At 44.6% G+C, this 14,533-nt stretch overlaps 2 protein-coding genes across 3 annotated transcripts in view; one reads left to right on the forward strand and one right to left on the reverse strand.

The window, feature by feature from the left end:
- LOC126925044 (venom dipeptidyl peptidase 4) overlaps window positions 1-14,533 on the reverse strand; it is a 512,928-nt gene that overhangs the window by 193,680 nt on the left and 304,715 nt on the right. The gene's annotated exons all lie outside the window — the stretch shown is intronic.
- Window positions 10,810-13,534, forward strand: LOC126925055 (transmembrane protein 164). 2 transcript variants are annotated; one of them, XM_050740223.1, is made up of 6 exons: window positions 10,810-11,235; window positions 11,296-11,636; window positions 11,721-11,837; window positions 11,909-11,987; window positions 12,073-12,173; window positions 12,247-13,534. In XM_050740223.1, exons 2-6 carry the CDS (start codon window positions 11,319-11,321, stop codon window positions 12,526-12,528), a joined length of 897 nt encoding a protein of 298 aa, XP_050596180.1. In that variant the 5' UTR covers window positions 10,810-11,235; window positions 11,296-11,318; the 3' UTR covers window positions 12,529-13,534. The 2 variants fall into 2 exon arrangements, with proteins under 2 accessions (XP_050596180.1, XP_050596181.1); XM_050740224.1 differs by having other exon boundaries at window positions 10,810-10,994.

Consider the following 14,533-nt stretch of genomic DNA (forward strand, 5'->3'; position numbering starts at 1 on the left):
GTTGGACACCGTTGGACACCGTTGGACATCGTTGGACATCGTTGGACACCGTTGGACGACGTTGGACATCGTTGGACATCGTTGGACGACGTTGGACATCGTTGGACGCCGTTGGACACCGTTGGACATCGTTGGACACCGTTGGACACCGTTGGACATCGTTGGACATCGTTGGACTTCGTTGGACATCGTTGGACATCGTTGGATATCGTTGGACACCGGGCGACACCGTAGAATGCGTGCGTTTTAGGCTTAATTAATCGTAAAGTAGATACCTATGTACAGTGCATTGTGAGCTCATTCTGTACAACGATACTTATCCATCTTGGAACGAAAAATTGTACCCGCGATTTGTCGATTTGCGATCGCTCAGTTGTTTCAAACTGTTGCGTGACGTACTCGCTCGTGCGTATTCCGGGTACGTGCGGGTCAACGTGCAGTGGACAACTCTTTGGATTCGTAAGGCGGCCCAAGCACACCTCAGTCTTGGTGACTGCCCGACGACTGCTCGACGTTCGCAACGGATCGCGGGAGTTGTCGTCGCGCCGCTGATGCTTGCGAATCTGTTGGGGATTCATTCGTGGATCTGCACTCCCGTCCGATTGGTACTTCGGTACTCGGGCAGGGACCTGTAATTTCACGTCCTCCGTAATCCTGTTCGGGCCCGTGGGGGTGGGCCCCACTGTTCAGTGGAAGATCATGCCTTCGTAATCCTGTTCAGCGGCCCCTCCACAGGGGTGGGCCCCACTGTTCAGTTGAGGCCTCTGCCTTCGTAATCCTGTTCAGCGGCCTCTCCCCGGGTTCCACATGTTCAGTTGGAGTGTGGTTAAGTTGCCGGCCTATGTGCTGGATCCACGGCTGGATCACCAGCGGATCACTGGCATCATCGGTCGGCGCTATCGACCGCGACTCGTATAAGTTTCGAACGGCGAAACAGGAATCGAGTTATGGTCAATACTTGGGCTTTCCGCTAATCCTTTGGGTTATCCGGTGCACGGGAGTACGTCGTGTAGGTTTGATAGTACGTTCGTTAGCTTCATTTTCTTTCACTCGTTCCAAGTTAGATAAATGTGTCTTTGATACCGAATGCTGCCGGTAGGGATACCAATTATTGTACAATATTTGTACTGATCTATGTAATCGGTATGTGGGAGATAGCTGTGGCGGTATGTATGCTTTGCTCCACGTTTGTAAAGATTCATGTAAGCGCTGCGTTGGAGATATGTGTTTCGCAGTTAGGGTACGAAACAACTATTTCTTTACGCAGGCCCATGGTCAAGTAGAGACGGTACTCGACATTCTGCCAATAGGTTGAATATTGAGATCGATGTATAAAGTTAAATAACCCATGGGCGGGTCTCTTGCGTAGTCACCTCCACGTGGTGAGACCTGGTAATTGGCTTCTTTTTCCAAAAAATTAATCCGTTGATTAATCTTTGGAAAACGATACCAAGCTAAGAACTACGCACCAGTCCGGTTTGGATCTCCAAATGCCGTGAACAGAATTTTGGATGATCCAGACTGGGCTGCACCGTGGGACACCGTTGGACACCGTTGGACGACGTTGGACGACGTTGGACGACGTTGGACGACGTTGGACGACGTTGGACGACGTTGGACGACGTTGGACGACGTTGGATACCTTGGAATGCGTGCGTTTTAGCCTTAATTAATCGTAAGATAGATATCTATGTTAAGTGCATTGTGAGCTCATTCTGCACAACGATACTTATCCATCTTGGAACGAAAAATTGTTTCCGCGATTTGTCGGTTCGCGATCGCTCAGATCTTTCAATCTGTCGCGTGACGTACTCGCTCGTGCGTATTCCGGGTACGTGCGGGTCAACGTGCACTGGACAACTCTTTGGATTCGTAAGGCGGCCCAAGCACACCTCAGTCTTGGTGACTGCTCGACGACTGCTCGACGTTCGCACCGGATCGCGGGAGTTGTCGTCGCGCCGCTGATGCTTGCGAATCTGTTGGGGATTCAGTCGTGGATCTGCACTCCCGTCCGATTGGTACTTCGGTACTCGGGCAGGGACCTGTAATTTCACGTCCTCCGTAATCCTGTTCGGGCCCGCGGGGGTGGGCCCCACTGTTCAGTTGAGGCCTATGCCTTGGTAATCCTGTTCAGCGGCCCCTCCCCGGGTTCCACATGTTCAGTTGGAGTGTGTTAAGTTGCCGGCCTATGTGCTGGATCCACGGCTGGATCACCAGCGGATCACTGGCATCATCGGTCGGCGCCATCGACCGCGACTCGTATAAGTTTCGAACGGCGAAACAGGAATCGAGTTATGGTCAATACTTGGGCTTTCCGCTAATCCTTCGGGTTATCCGGTGCACGGGGGTACGTCGCGTAAGTTAGTTAGTTCGTTCGTTAGCTTCATTTCCTTTCATTCGTTCCAAGTTAGACAAATGTGTCTTTGATACCGAATGATGCCAGTAGGGATGCCAATTATTGTACAATATTTGTACTGATCGATGTAATCTTTGTGTGGGAGATAGATGTTGTGTTATGTATGTTGTTTTAAGTTTGTAAAGATCTATGTAAGCGCTGCGTTGGAGATATGTGTTTCGCAGGCTACGAAACAACTATTTCTTTACGCAGGCCCATGGTCAAGTAGAGTCGGAACTCGACATTCTGCCACTAGGTTGAATGTCGAGATTGATGTATAATGTTAAATAACCCATGGGCGGGTCTCTTGCGTAGTCACCTCCTCGTGGTGAGACCTGGTAATTGGCTTCTTTTTCCAAAAAATTAATCCGTTGATTAATCTTTGGAAAACGATACCAAGCTAAGAACTACGCACCAGTCCGGTTTGGATCTCCAAATGCCGCCAAATGAATTTTGGATGATCTGGACTGGACTGCCACGTGGGATATCGCGGGACACCGTTGGACATCGTTGGACACCGTTGGACACCGTTGGACGACGTTGGACATCGTTGGACACCGTTGGACACCGTTGGACATCGTTGGACATCGTTGGACACCGTTGGACATCGTTGGACACCGTTGGACGACGTTGGACATCGTTGGACATCGTTGGACACCGTTGGACGACGTTGGACACCGTTGGACGACGTTGGACATCGTTGGACATCGTTGGACGCCGTTGGACACCGTTGGACATCGTTGGACACCGTTGGACACCGTTGGACACCGTTGGACATCGTTGGACATCGTTGGACTTCGTTGGACATCGTTGGACATCGTTGGATATCGTTGGACACCGGGCGACACCGTAGAATGCGTGCGTTTTAGGCTTAATTAATCGTAAAGTAGATACCTATGTACAGTGCATTGTGAGCTCATTCTGTACAACGATACTTATCCATCTTGGAACGAAAAATTGTACCCGCGATTTGACGATTTGCGATCGCTCAGTTGTTTCAAACTGTCGCGTGACGTACTCGCTCGTGCGTATTCCGGGTACGTGCGGGTCAACGTGCAGTGGACAACTCTTTGGATTCGCAAGGCGGCCCAAGCACACCTCAGTCTTGGTGACTGCCCGACGACTGCTCGACGTTCGCAACGGATCGCGGGAGTTGTCGTCGCGCCGCTGATGCTTGCGAATCTGTTGGGGATTCAGTCGTGGATCTGCACTCCCGTCCGATTGGTACTTCGGTACTCGGGCAGGGACCTGCAATTTCACGTCCTCCGTAATCCTGTTCGGGCCCGCGGGGGTGGGCCCCACTGTTCAGTTGAGGCCTATGCCTTGGTAATCCTGTTCAGCGGCCCCTCCCCGGGTTCCACATGTTCAGTTGGAGTGTGTTAAGTTGCCGGCCTATGTGCTGGATCCACGGCTGGATCACCAGCGGATCACTGGCATCATCGGTCGGCGCCATCGACCGCGACTCGTATAAGTTTCGAACGGCGAAACAGGAATCGAGTTATGGTCAATACTTGGGCTTTCCGCTAATCCTTCGGGTTATCCGGTGCACGGGGGTACGTCGCGTAAGTTTGTTAGTTCGTTCGTTAGCTTCATTTCCTTTCACTCGTTCCAAGTTAGACAAATGTGTCTTTGATACCGAATGATGCCAGTAGGGATGCCAATTATTGTACAATATTTGTACTGATCTATGTAATCGGTATGTGGGAGATAGCTGTGGCGGTATGTATGCTTTGCTCCACGTTTGTAAAGATTCATGTAAGCGCTGCGTTGGAGATATGTGTTTCGCAGTTAGGGTACGAAACAACTATTTCTTTACGCAGGCCCATGGTCAAGTAGAGACGGTACTCGACATTCTGCCAATAGGTTGAATATTGAGATCGATGTATAAAGTTAAATAACCCATGGGCGGGTCTCTTGCGTAGTCACCTCCACGTGGTGAGACCTGGTAATTGGCTTCTTTTTCCAAAAAATTAATCCGTTGATTAATCTTTGGAAAACGATACCAAGCTAAGAACTACGCACCAGTCCGGTTTGGATCTCCAAATGCCGTGAACAGAATTTTGGATGATCCAGACTGGGCTGCACCGTGGGACACCGTTGGACACCGTTGGACGACGTTGGACGACGTTGGACGACGTTGGACGACGTTGGACGACGTTGGACGACGTTGGACGACGTTGGATACCTTGGAATGCGTGCGTTTTAGCCTTAATTAATCGTAAGATAGATATCTATGTTAAGTGCATTGTGAGCTCATTCTGCACAACGATACTTATCCATCTTGGAACGAAAAATTGTTTCCGCGATTTGTCGGTTCGCGATCGCTCAGATCTTTCAATCTGTCGCGTGACGTACTCGCTCGTGCGTATTCCGGGTACGTGCGGGTCAACGTGCACTGGACAACTCTTTGGATTCGTAAGGCGGCCCAAGCACACCTCAGTCTTGGTGACTGCTCGACGACTGCTCGACGTTCGCACCGGATCGCGGGAGTTGTCGTCGCGCCGCTGATGCTTGCGAATCTGTTGGGGATTCAGTCGTGGATCTGCACTCCTGTCCGATTGGTACTTCGGTACTCGGGCAGGGACCTGTAATTTCACGTCCTCCGTAATCCTGTTCGGGCCCGCGGGGGTGGGCCCCACTGTTCAGTTGAGGCCTATGCCTTGGTAATCCTGTTCAGCGGCCCCTCCCCGGGTTCCACATGTTCAGTTGGAGTGTGTTAAGTTGCCGGCCTATGTGCTGGATCCACGGCTGGATCACCAGCGGATCACTGGCATCATCGGTCGGCGCTATCGACCGCGACTCGTATAAGTTTCGAACGGCGAAACAGGAATCGAGTTATGGTCAATACTTGGGCTTTCCGCTAATCCTTCGGGTTATCCGGTGCACGGGGGTACGTCGCGTAAGTTAGTTAGTTCGTTCGTTAGCTTCATTTCCTTTCATTCGTTCCAAGTTAGACAAATGTGTCTTTGATACCGAATGATGCCAGTAGGGATGCCAATTATTGTACAATATTTGTACTGATCGATGTAATCTTTGTGTGGGAGATAGATGTTGTGTTATGTATGTTGTTTTAAGTTTGTAAAGATCTATGTAAGCGCTGCGTTGGAGATATGTTTTTCGCAGGCTACGAAACAACTATTTCTTTACGCAGGCCCATGGTCAAGTAGAGTCGGAACTCGACATTCTGCCACTAGGTTGAATGTCGAGATTGATGTATAATGTTAAATAACCCATGGGCGGGTCTCTTGCGTAGTCACCTCCTCGTGGTGAGACCTGGTAATTGGCTTCTTTTTCCAAAAAATTAATCCGTTGATTAATCTTTGGAAAACGATACCAAGCTAAGAACTACGCACCAGTCCGGTTTGGATCTCCAAATGCCGCCAAATGAATTTTGGATGATCTGGACTGGACTGCCACGTGGGATATCGCGGGACACCGTTGGACATCGTTGGACACCGTTGGACACCGTTGGACGACGTTGGACATCGTTGGACACCGTTGGGCACCGTTGGACATCGTTGGACATCGTTGGACACCGTTGGACATCGTTGGACACCGTTGGACGACGTTGGACATCGTTGGACATCGTTGGACACCGTTGGACGACGTTGGACACCGTTGGACGACGTTGGACATCGTTGGACATCGTTGGACGCCGTTGGACACCGTTGGACATCGTTGGACACCGTTGGACACCGTTGGACACCGTTGGACATCGTTGGACATCGTTGGACTTCGTTGGACATCGTTGGACATCGTTGGATATCGTTGGACACCGGGCGACACCGTAGAATGCGTGCGTTTTAGGCTTAATTAATCGTAAAGTAGATACCTATGTACAGTGCATTGTGAGCTCATTCTGTACAACGATACTTATCCATCTTGGAACGAAAAATTGTACCCGCGATTTGACGATTTGCGATCGCTCAGTTGTTTCAAACTGTCGCGTGACGTACTCGCTCGTGCGTATTCCGGGTACGTGCGGGTCAACGTGCAGTGGACAACTCTTTGGATTCGCAAGGCGGCCCAAGCACACCTCAGTCTTGGTGACTGCCCGACGACTGCTCGACGTTCGCAACGGATCGCGGGAGTTGTCGTCGCGCCGCTGATGCTTGCGAATCTGTTGGGGATTCAGTCGTGGATCTGCACTCCCGTCCGATTGGTACTTCGGTACTCGGGCAGGGACCTGTAATTTCACGTCCTCCGTAATCCTGTTCGGGCCCGCGGGGGTGGGCCCCACTGTTCAGTTGAGGCCTATGCCTTGGTAATCCTGTTCAGCGGCCCCTCCCCGGGTTCCACATGTTCAGTTGGAGTGTGTTAAGTTGCCGGCCTATGTGCTGGATCCACGGCTGGATCACCAGCGGATCACTGGCATCATCGGTCGGCGCCATCGACCGCGACTCGTATAAGTTTCGAACGGCGAAACAGGAATCGAGTTATGGTCAATACTTGGGCTTTCCGCTAATCCTTCGGGTTATCCGGTGCACGGGGGTACGTCGCGTAAGTTTGTTAGTTCGTTCGTTAGCTTCATTTCCTTTCACTCGTTCCAAGTTAGACAAATGTGTCTTTGATACCGAATGATGCCAGTAGGGATGCCAATTATTGTACAATATTTGTACTGATCGATGTAATCTTTGTGTGGGAGATAGCTGTGGCGGTATGTATGCTTTGCTCCACGTTTGTAAAGATTCATGTAAGCGCTGCGTTGGAGATATGTGTTTCGCAGTTAGGGTACGAAACAACTATTTCTTTACGCAGGCCCATGGTCAAGTAGAGACGGTACTCGACATTCTGCCAATAGGTTGAATATTGAGATCGATGTATAAAGTTAAATAACCCATGGGCGGGTCTCTTGCGTAGTCACCTCCACGTGGTGAGACCTGGTAATTGGCTTCTTTTTCCAAAAAATTAATCCGTTGATTAATCTTTGGAAAACGATACCAAGCTAAGAACTACGCACCAGTCCGGTTTGGATCTCCAAATGCCGTGAACAGAATTTTGGATGATCCAGACTGGGCTGCACCGTGGGACACCGTTGGACACCGTTGGACGACGTTGGACGACGTTGGACGACGTTGGACGACGTTGGACGACGTTGGACGACGTTGGACGACGTTGGACGACGTTGGATACCTTGGAATGCGTGCGTTTTAGCCTTAATTAATCGTAAGATAGATATCTATGTTAAGTGCATTGTGAGCTCATTCTGCACAACGATACTTATCCATCTTGGAACGAAAAATTGTTTCCGCGATTTGTCGGTTCGCGATCGCTCAGATCTTTCAATCTGTCGCGTGACGTACTCGCTCGTGCGTATTCCGGGTACGTGCGGGTCAACGTGCACTGGACAACTCTTTGGATTCGTAAGGCGGCCCAAGCACACCTCAGTCTTGGTGACTGCTCGACGACTGCTCGACGTTCGCACCGGATCGCGGGAGTTGTCGTCGCGCCGCTGATGCTTGCGAATCTGTTGGGGATTCAGTCGTGGATCTGCACTCCCGTCCGATTGGTACTTCGGTACTCGGGCAGGGACCTGTAATTTCACGTCCTCCGTAATCCTGTTCGGGCCCGCGGGGGTGGGCCCCACTGTTCAGTTGAGGCCTATGCCTTGGTAATCCTGTTCAGCGGCCCCTCCCCGGGTTCCACATGTTCAGTTGGAGTGTGTTAAGTTGCCGGCCTATGTGCTGGATCCACGGCTGGATCACCAGCGGATCACTGGCATCATCGGTCGGCGCCATCGACCGCGACTCGTATAAGTTTCGAACGGCGAAACAGGAATCGAGTTATGGTCAATACTTGGGCTTTCCGCTAATCCTTCGGGTTATCCGGTGCACGGGGGTACGTCGCGTAAGTTTGTTAGTTCGTTCGTTAGCTTCATTTCCTTTCATTCGTTCCAAGTTAGACAAATGTGTCTTTGATACCGAATGATGCCAGTAGGGATGCCAATTATTGTACAATATTTGTACTGATCGATGTAATCTTTGTGTGGGAGATAGATGTTGTGTTATGTATGTTGTTTTAAGTTTGTAAAGATTTATGTAAGCGCTGCGTTGGAGATATGTGTTTCGCAGACTACGAAACAACTATTTCTTTACGCAGGCCCATGGTCAAGTAGAGTCGGAACTCGACATTCTGCCACTAGGTTGAATGTCGAGATTGATGTATAATGTTAAATAACCCGTGGGCGGGTCTCTTGCGTAGTCACCTCCGCGTGGTGAGACTTGGTAATTGGCATCGTTTTCCAAAATTTAATCACTTGATTAATCTCTGGAAAGCGATGCCAAGCTAAGAACTACGCACCAGTTCGGTTTGGATCTCCAAATGCCGCCAAATGAATTTTGGATGATCTGGACTGGACTGCCACGTGGGATATCGCGGGACACCGTTGGACATCGTTGGACACCGTTGGACATCGTTGGACACCGTTGGACATCGTTGGACACCGTTGGACATCGTTGGACATCGTTGGACACCGTTGGACGCCGTTGGACGCCGTTGGACGCCGTTGGACACCGTTGGACGACGTTGGACACCGTTGGACACCGTTGGACAACGTTGGACGACGTTGGACACCGTGGGACAACATGGAACACCGTTGCACACCGCGGAACTCCGGGGGACACCGTGGAATGCGTGCTTTTTAGCCTTAATTAATCATAAGATAGATACCTCTGTTAACTGCATTGTGAGCTCATTCTGTACAACGATACTTATCCATCTTGGAACGAAAAATTGTTTCCGCGATTTGTCGGTTCGCGATCGCTCAGATCTTTCAAACTGTCGCGTGACGTACTCGCTCGTGCGTATTCCGGGTACGTGCGGATCAACATGCACTGGACAACTCTTTGGATTCGTAAGGCGGCCCAAGCACACCTCAGTCTTGGTGACTGCTCGACGACTGCTCGACGTTCGCACCGGATCGCGGGAGTTGTCGTCGCGCCGCTGATGCTTGCGAATCTGTTGGGGATTCAGTCGTGGATCTGCACTCCCGTCCGATTGGTACTTCGGTACTCGGGCAGGGACCTGTAATTTCACGTCCTCCGTAATCCTGTTCGGGCCCGCGGGGGTGGGCCCCACTGTTCAGTTGAGGCCTATGCCTTGGTAATCCTGTTCAGCGGCCCCTCCCCGGGTTCCACATGTTCAGTTGGAGTGTGTTAAGTTGCCGGCCTATGTGCTGGATCCACGGCTGGATCACCAGCGGATCACTGGCATCATCGGTCGGCGCCATCGACCGCGACTCGTATAAGTTTCGAACGGCGAAACAGGAATCGAGTTATGGTCAATACTTGGGCTTTCCGCTAATCCTTCGGGTTATCCGGTGCACGGGGGTACGTCGCGTAAGTTTGTTAGTTCGTTCGTTAGCTTCATTTCCTTTCATTCGTTCCAAGTTAGACAAATGTGTCTTTGATACCGAATGATGCCAATAGGGATGCCAATTATTGTACAATATTTGTACTGATCGATGTAATCTTTGTGTGGGAGATAGATGTTGTGTTATGTATGTTGTTTTAAGTTTGTAAAGATTTATGTAAGCGCTGCGTTGGAGATATGTGTTTCGCAGGCTACGAAACAACTATTTCTTTACGCAGGCCCATGGTCAAGTAGAATCGGAACTCGACATTCTGCCAATAGGTTGAATGTCGAGATCGTTGTGTAATTTTAAGTAACCCATGGGCGGGTCTCTTGCGTAGTCACCTCCGCGTGGTGGGACCTGGTAATTGGCATCATTTTCCAATAATTAATCAGTTGATTAATGTTTGGAAAACGATATCAAGCTAAGAACTACGCACCAGTCCGGTTTGGATCTCCAAATGCCACGAACAGAATTTTGGATGATCCAGACTGGGCTGCTCCGTTGGGCACCGTCGGACACCGAGTGACACTGTGGGATACCGTGGGACACCATGGGATACCGTCGGACACCATGAGATACCGTAAAACATCGTGGGACAGCGTAGGATACCGTGAGCCACTGTGGAATTCGCAAGGACGTCGCAGGACACCGTGGAATATCGCAAAGGCATCATGGGATGCATACGGTTTGCTTTTAATTACTTATGAAATCGATATACGTAGGCCATATTTTTTTTCTTTTTTCCTTTTTTTGACGTAGGAAAATCCTGATAGACATCCTCCCGCTTTTCTGGGAAGCGCCGGGATAGTGACTCTTACCGACTAAAGGTTGATGGTCACTTAAAATGTGTGACACAAAAATGCATTTACTCTTATCACAGACTTATAGAAATGAAGTTTTTAATTGTTGACGAAGTAACTGCATTTAGGCCTGTCTCGAATCTATTTTTGTATGCACTTATTAAAAATGAAATTGATCACTGGTAGAACGTTATGGTGCCATCTATTAAGCATCATATGTACAATTATGTAGTAATCTTATTTTCTACTGAGTCGGTAACATTAAAAATTACTCGAAAATGGTAACAGGGGCTTCAATACTTCCGATAGTGTTCTTTAATAGCAAATACGCGGTGTAAAGTATAATGCTTGTTTATATTTAATGAATCTTATTACATGTACATATCAGTTCCAAGTCTTTTGCACTATTTCCCAGTTTAGTAAGACGTAGGATCAGTGAAGTTACGTACGTTCAGTTCTATGATTTTTCTATTTAAAGACCCTTCTTCGTTTTGATGAATCGATAATTACATTTTCCGATATGACACTCAAACGTGGGATTTTATTACGTGAATGATTCTGCTTGTCTAACAATTCAGTTAGAAACATTAAAATGCAAATCATAGTTCCTAGTGAAGCATTCTGACTGGCAAATTAGACAAATTTTGAGTGTCATAGTCTGAAATTCGTCATTGCGGATAGTGCAGGTATGAAAGTGATCCAATCTGTGCTTGGACTATTAAATTCTATCATGTTTTTCATTTCAGATTTACAAAAAGAATCCATAGCAATGTTCGAATGGGCATACGATGGTGTTAATGCTTCAATACCACGCAATGTGGGACCAGAATGTGCATATTACCTAAGTCCAAAGCGAAGAATCATTGAAACATTGATCATCTCAATATTCATAATAACCTTCCTTGTTTGGGGCTATAGACGAATTAAGTTGCCAACCAAAGTATCATATGTAAATCATGATTGTGTTGGTAGAAGAGTATTATTAATTATTATGTCATTAGTACTAGGAATGGAAATTGGTTTTAAGTTTACCAGCAGGACAGTTGTATATATATTAAACCCTTGCCATATAACCACAGCTGTACAGGTAAAATTGACAAAACCATTTGAATAAGGAATGTATACATTTTATTTGTACTTGTTTACAATTATTGCCTTTTTTGTAATATAGTTGTATTTACTGGCAGCAGATCCTAGTCCTACAGTCACAGCTATCTTCAGGATACATTTGAACTTTTTGAATGGACCACTTTTAGCATATTTATTCCCAGAGACAGAATCTCGCAGAGTAAATTATCATGTTTCACTAAGAAATGTATAATTTAATGGCCCAAATTAACAGTGATATAATTCTTTCAGATATTTGCTGATAAAGCAATGTACTATATTCAGCATGGTTTAATGGTAGTGATACCATATTACTTACTGAGGATCGGAGGTGGTTACAATTAATTTTCTCTTATTAATTTGAAAATCATGTGACAAAATTCGTTATGTAACACTATCCTAATTTTTGTGTTTAGGTGTGTATAATGTGGAACCTCTATCAGACATGAGCTGGTCTGTTTTCAGTTATGGAATAAATTTAGCTTATCATTTCTGGGTTATCCAAGCCATTGCTTTGGTTTGTGTTATTTCATACTAACACATATTCTGTGTTTCAATTCATTCTAATGTTCCAACATTCCATTTTTTAGCCAATACAAGTGAACCTTAGTCATATGTTATGTGCAGCTATTCTTGACCCTTTTGAAGGTCAATATTATCGGGTATGGACATTTATTCATCAAGGATTACTGTGCCCATTGTTATCCAAGTTATTCAGCTTCACGTCGAATTTCTTATTAACGAAGTTTCCGCCAACTAGAGTAAAACCGACGCTCGATTGCGTACTTGCAAAAAACAATAAAGTGAATGATAATGAGAAGTTATATGAAGATACAAATACTTCAGGAAATGGACATACTCACGTAAATTAAATCAATATTTCGTAATTCATAATTTCTGCTGCAATTCAGTGAGTACTTGATTTAGGAAAATGGATAAGTTTATATGTTAATAATGAAATGAACACGAGACATTTTGTGTTTGTCATTTATGAATTCGTAATTGTACAGTCACTACCTGTAAAGATTGATGATCCTTTTCCCAAATAAACAAATTTGTAGTTATTTTTTCGCACTGTATGTGTGATTATGGTGAATAGGAACAGTGCAGGGCAAGTTATAGTAGTAATTAGGAATTTATAAATCTCAAATATGAGTCCGTAACGAACTTTAAATAGGTGCTACCATTGCCGTGTAGCACATTTTTTCCATTTAGCGGAAGGAGAGTCCGCGAATTATCTTACGACAGATTAGGAGAATCTGATGGTCTTGCATTTTTGATGCATCTGTGATTAGGAATGTTATTTGTAAAACATTTCCTATTTAAAAATGCAGCATTTATGTTTAACAATGTAGCGATTAATGTTTAACAATGCAGCGATTAATGTTATTTCATACGCTATATTTTTTTTATGTGATGATTTTTCAGTTTCAGTTTGAAGTAATCCGTAACTAAATATTTCTAGATATATTATCTCTATAGATTATCGTTATATAGAGCTTGTCATGCATGCTATTTTTTTTTGGAGTAGTTAAAGACTCACTTTTTTCTTCATTGAGCTTAAATATAACATTATCTTAATGCTTAAAATAATGTACAGTACCTGTTGTAATTAGAAAAGGAGTATACCAATGAATTGTGTGATTTATTTATTTTAAGTTTTAAACATAATCTTAATGTATGTATTTATATATTTCAGTATCTTATTATTTTTATAGAATGATTTTCATTCCTTATTAAATTCATCCCTATTCCAATTACGATAAAGGAAATTTATTGTGATATACATATGTAATGATTAATTACATCATGTGATACAAAATGAAATATGAATATACTAATAATTAATAAAAGCACTGCTTATCCATTTTAAACACATGTGATAAATTGTGTTAATAGAGTGCATGTAATAAAATATTTAGATTTAGTTACCCAACTCATTCCATATTATCAATCCATAAAAATAGTGTTGCAATGATTTTATGTATACCAACTGCCAAAAGTTTTATTTATTACAATACATTTTCTCATGCAACAATTCATTCAAAAGTTTCAAAAGTTTTCATTTAAAGTATTTTAAAACATATAGCAAATATCTGTATGAAAATTTATATGGAACAATATAAAATTCAAATAAGCATCAATAAATTGTTTTATAATTCCTGTATGTACATATATAAGTAGCAATTTTATTATTATAATATTCGCTATTTAAATAACATTATCATATTTTTGTCGAATTATCAAATCTTCAACTATTAGTTATAAAACAAACATTTGCTCATAATAATGAAATAATGAATTCATAGAATAAATTTTAGAAAGTATTTATAACTCTTATGGCCTAATAATGAAGAACACTTCTTTCCGGTCCCAAATTTGGTTTGTTAAAATTTTTAAATTAAAAAATATATCCATTTCGAATTTTGTGAGTGCGTTGCTATATTACTATTTTAAAATGAAAGAAAATGTTATTGTAAAAATGAGATATTTTGACGTTTTCGATTACAATTTTTAATCGTGCGCACTTTTTATCAACTAATTCTTTTGTGTGGAAAATAAACGTAATCACGGAAAAACATTGTGTACAAGCGAAAAATTGCAAATAAAGATTCCAATCTATTCATAATGCCATTGATAGAGTTCCACACGAAAGGATATACACGAAATCTTAATATTATTTACATTTTATTCAAAACCGAATATTTATATCTAATTTGCAATTACAAAGGTCTATGAAAATTTTAATTTTTATTTTCGATAGACTATCACAACAACAAAAAAAAAAAGAACTTTTATAACAGTGATTGTTTCGTAATATGAATTAAAATTTCATAATATTAACAGTCATTGGAATGATGCTGTGCAACAAGAAAT

Source organism: Bombus affinis, chromosome 15 (assembly GCF_024516045.1).
Source record: "Bombus affinis isolate iyBomAffi1 chromosome 15, iyBomAffi1.2, whole genome shotgun sequence".
Taxonomy (NCBI): domain Eukaryota; kingdom Metazoa; phylum Arthropoda; class Insecta; order Hymenoptera; family Apidae; genus Bombus; species Bombus affinis.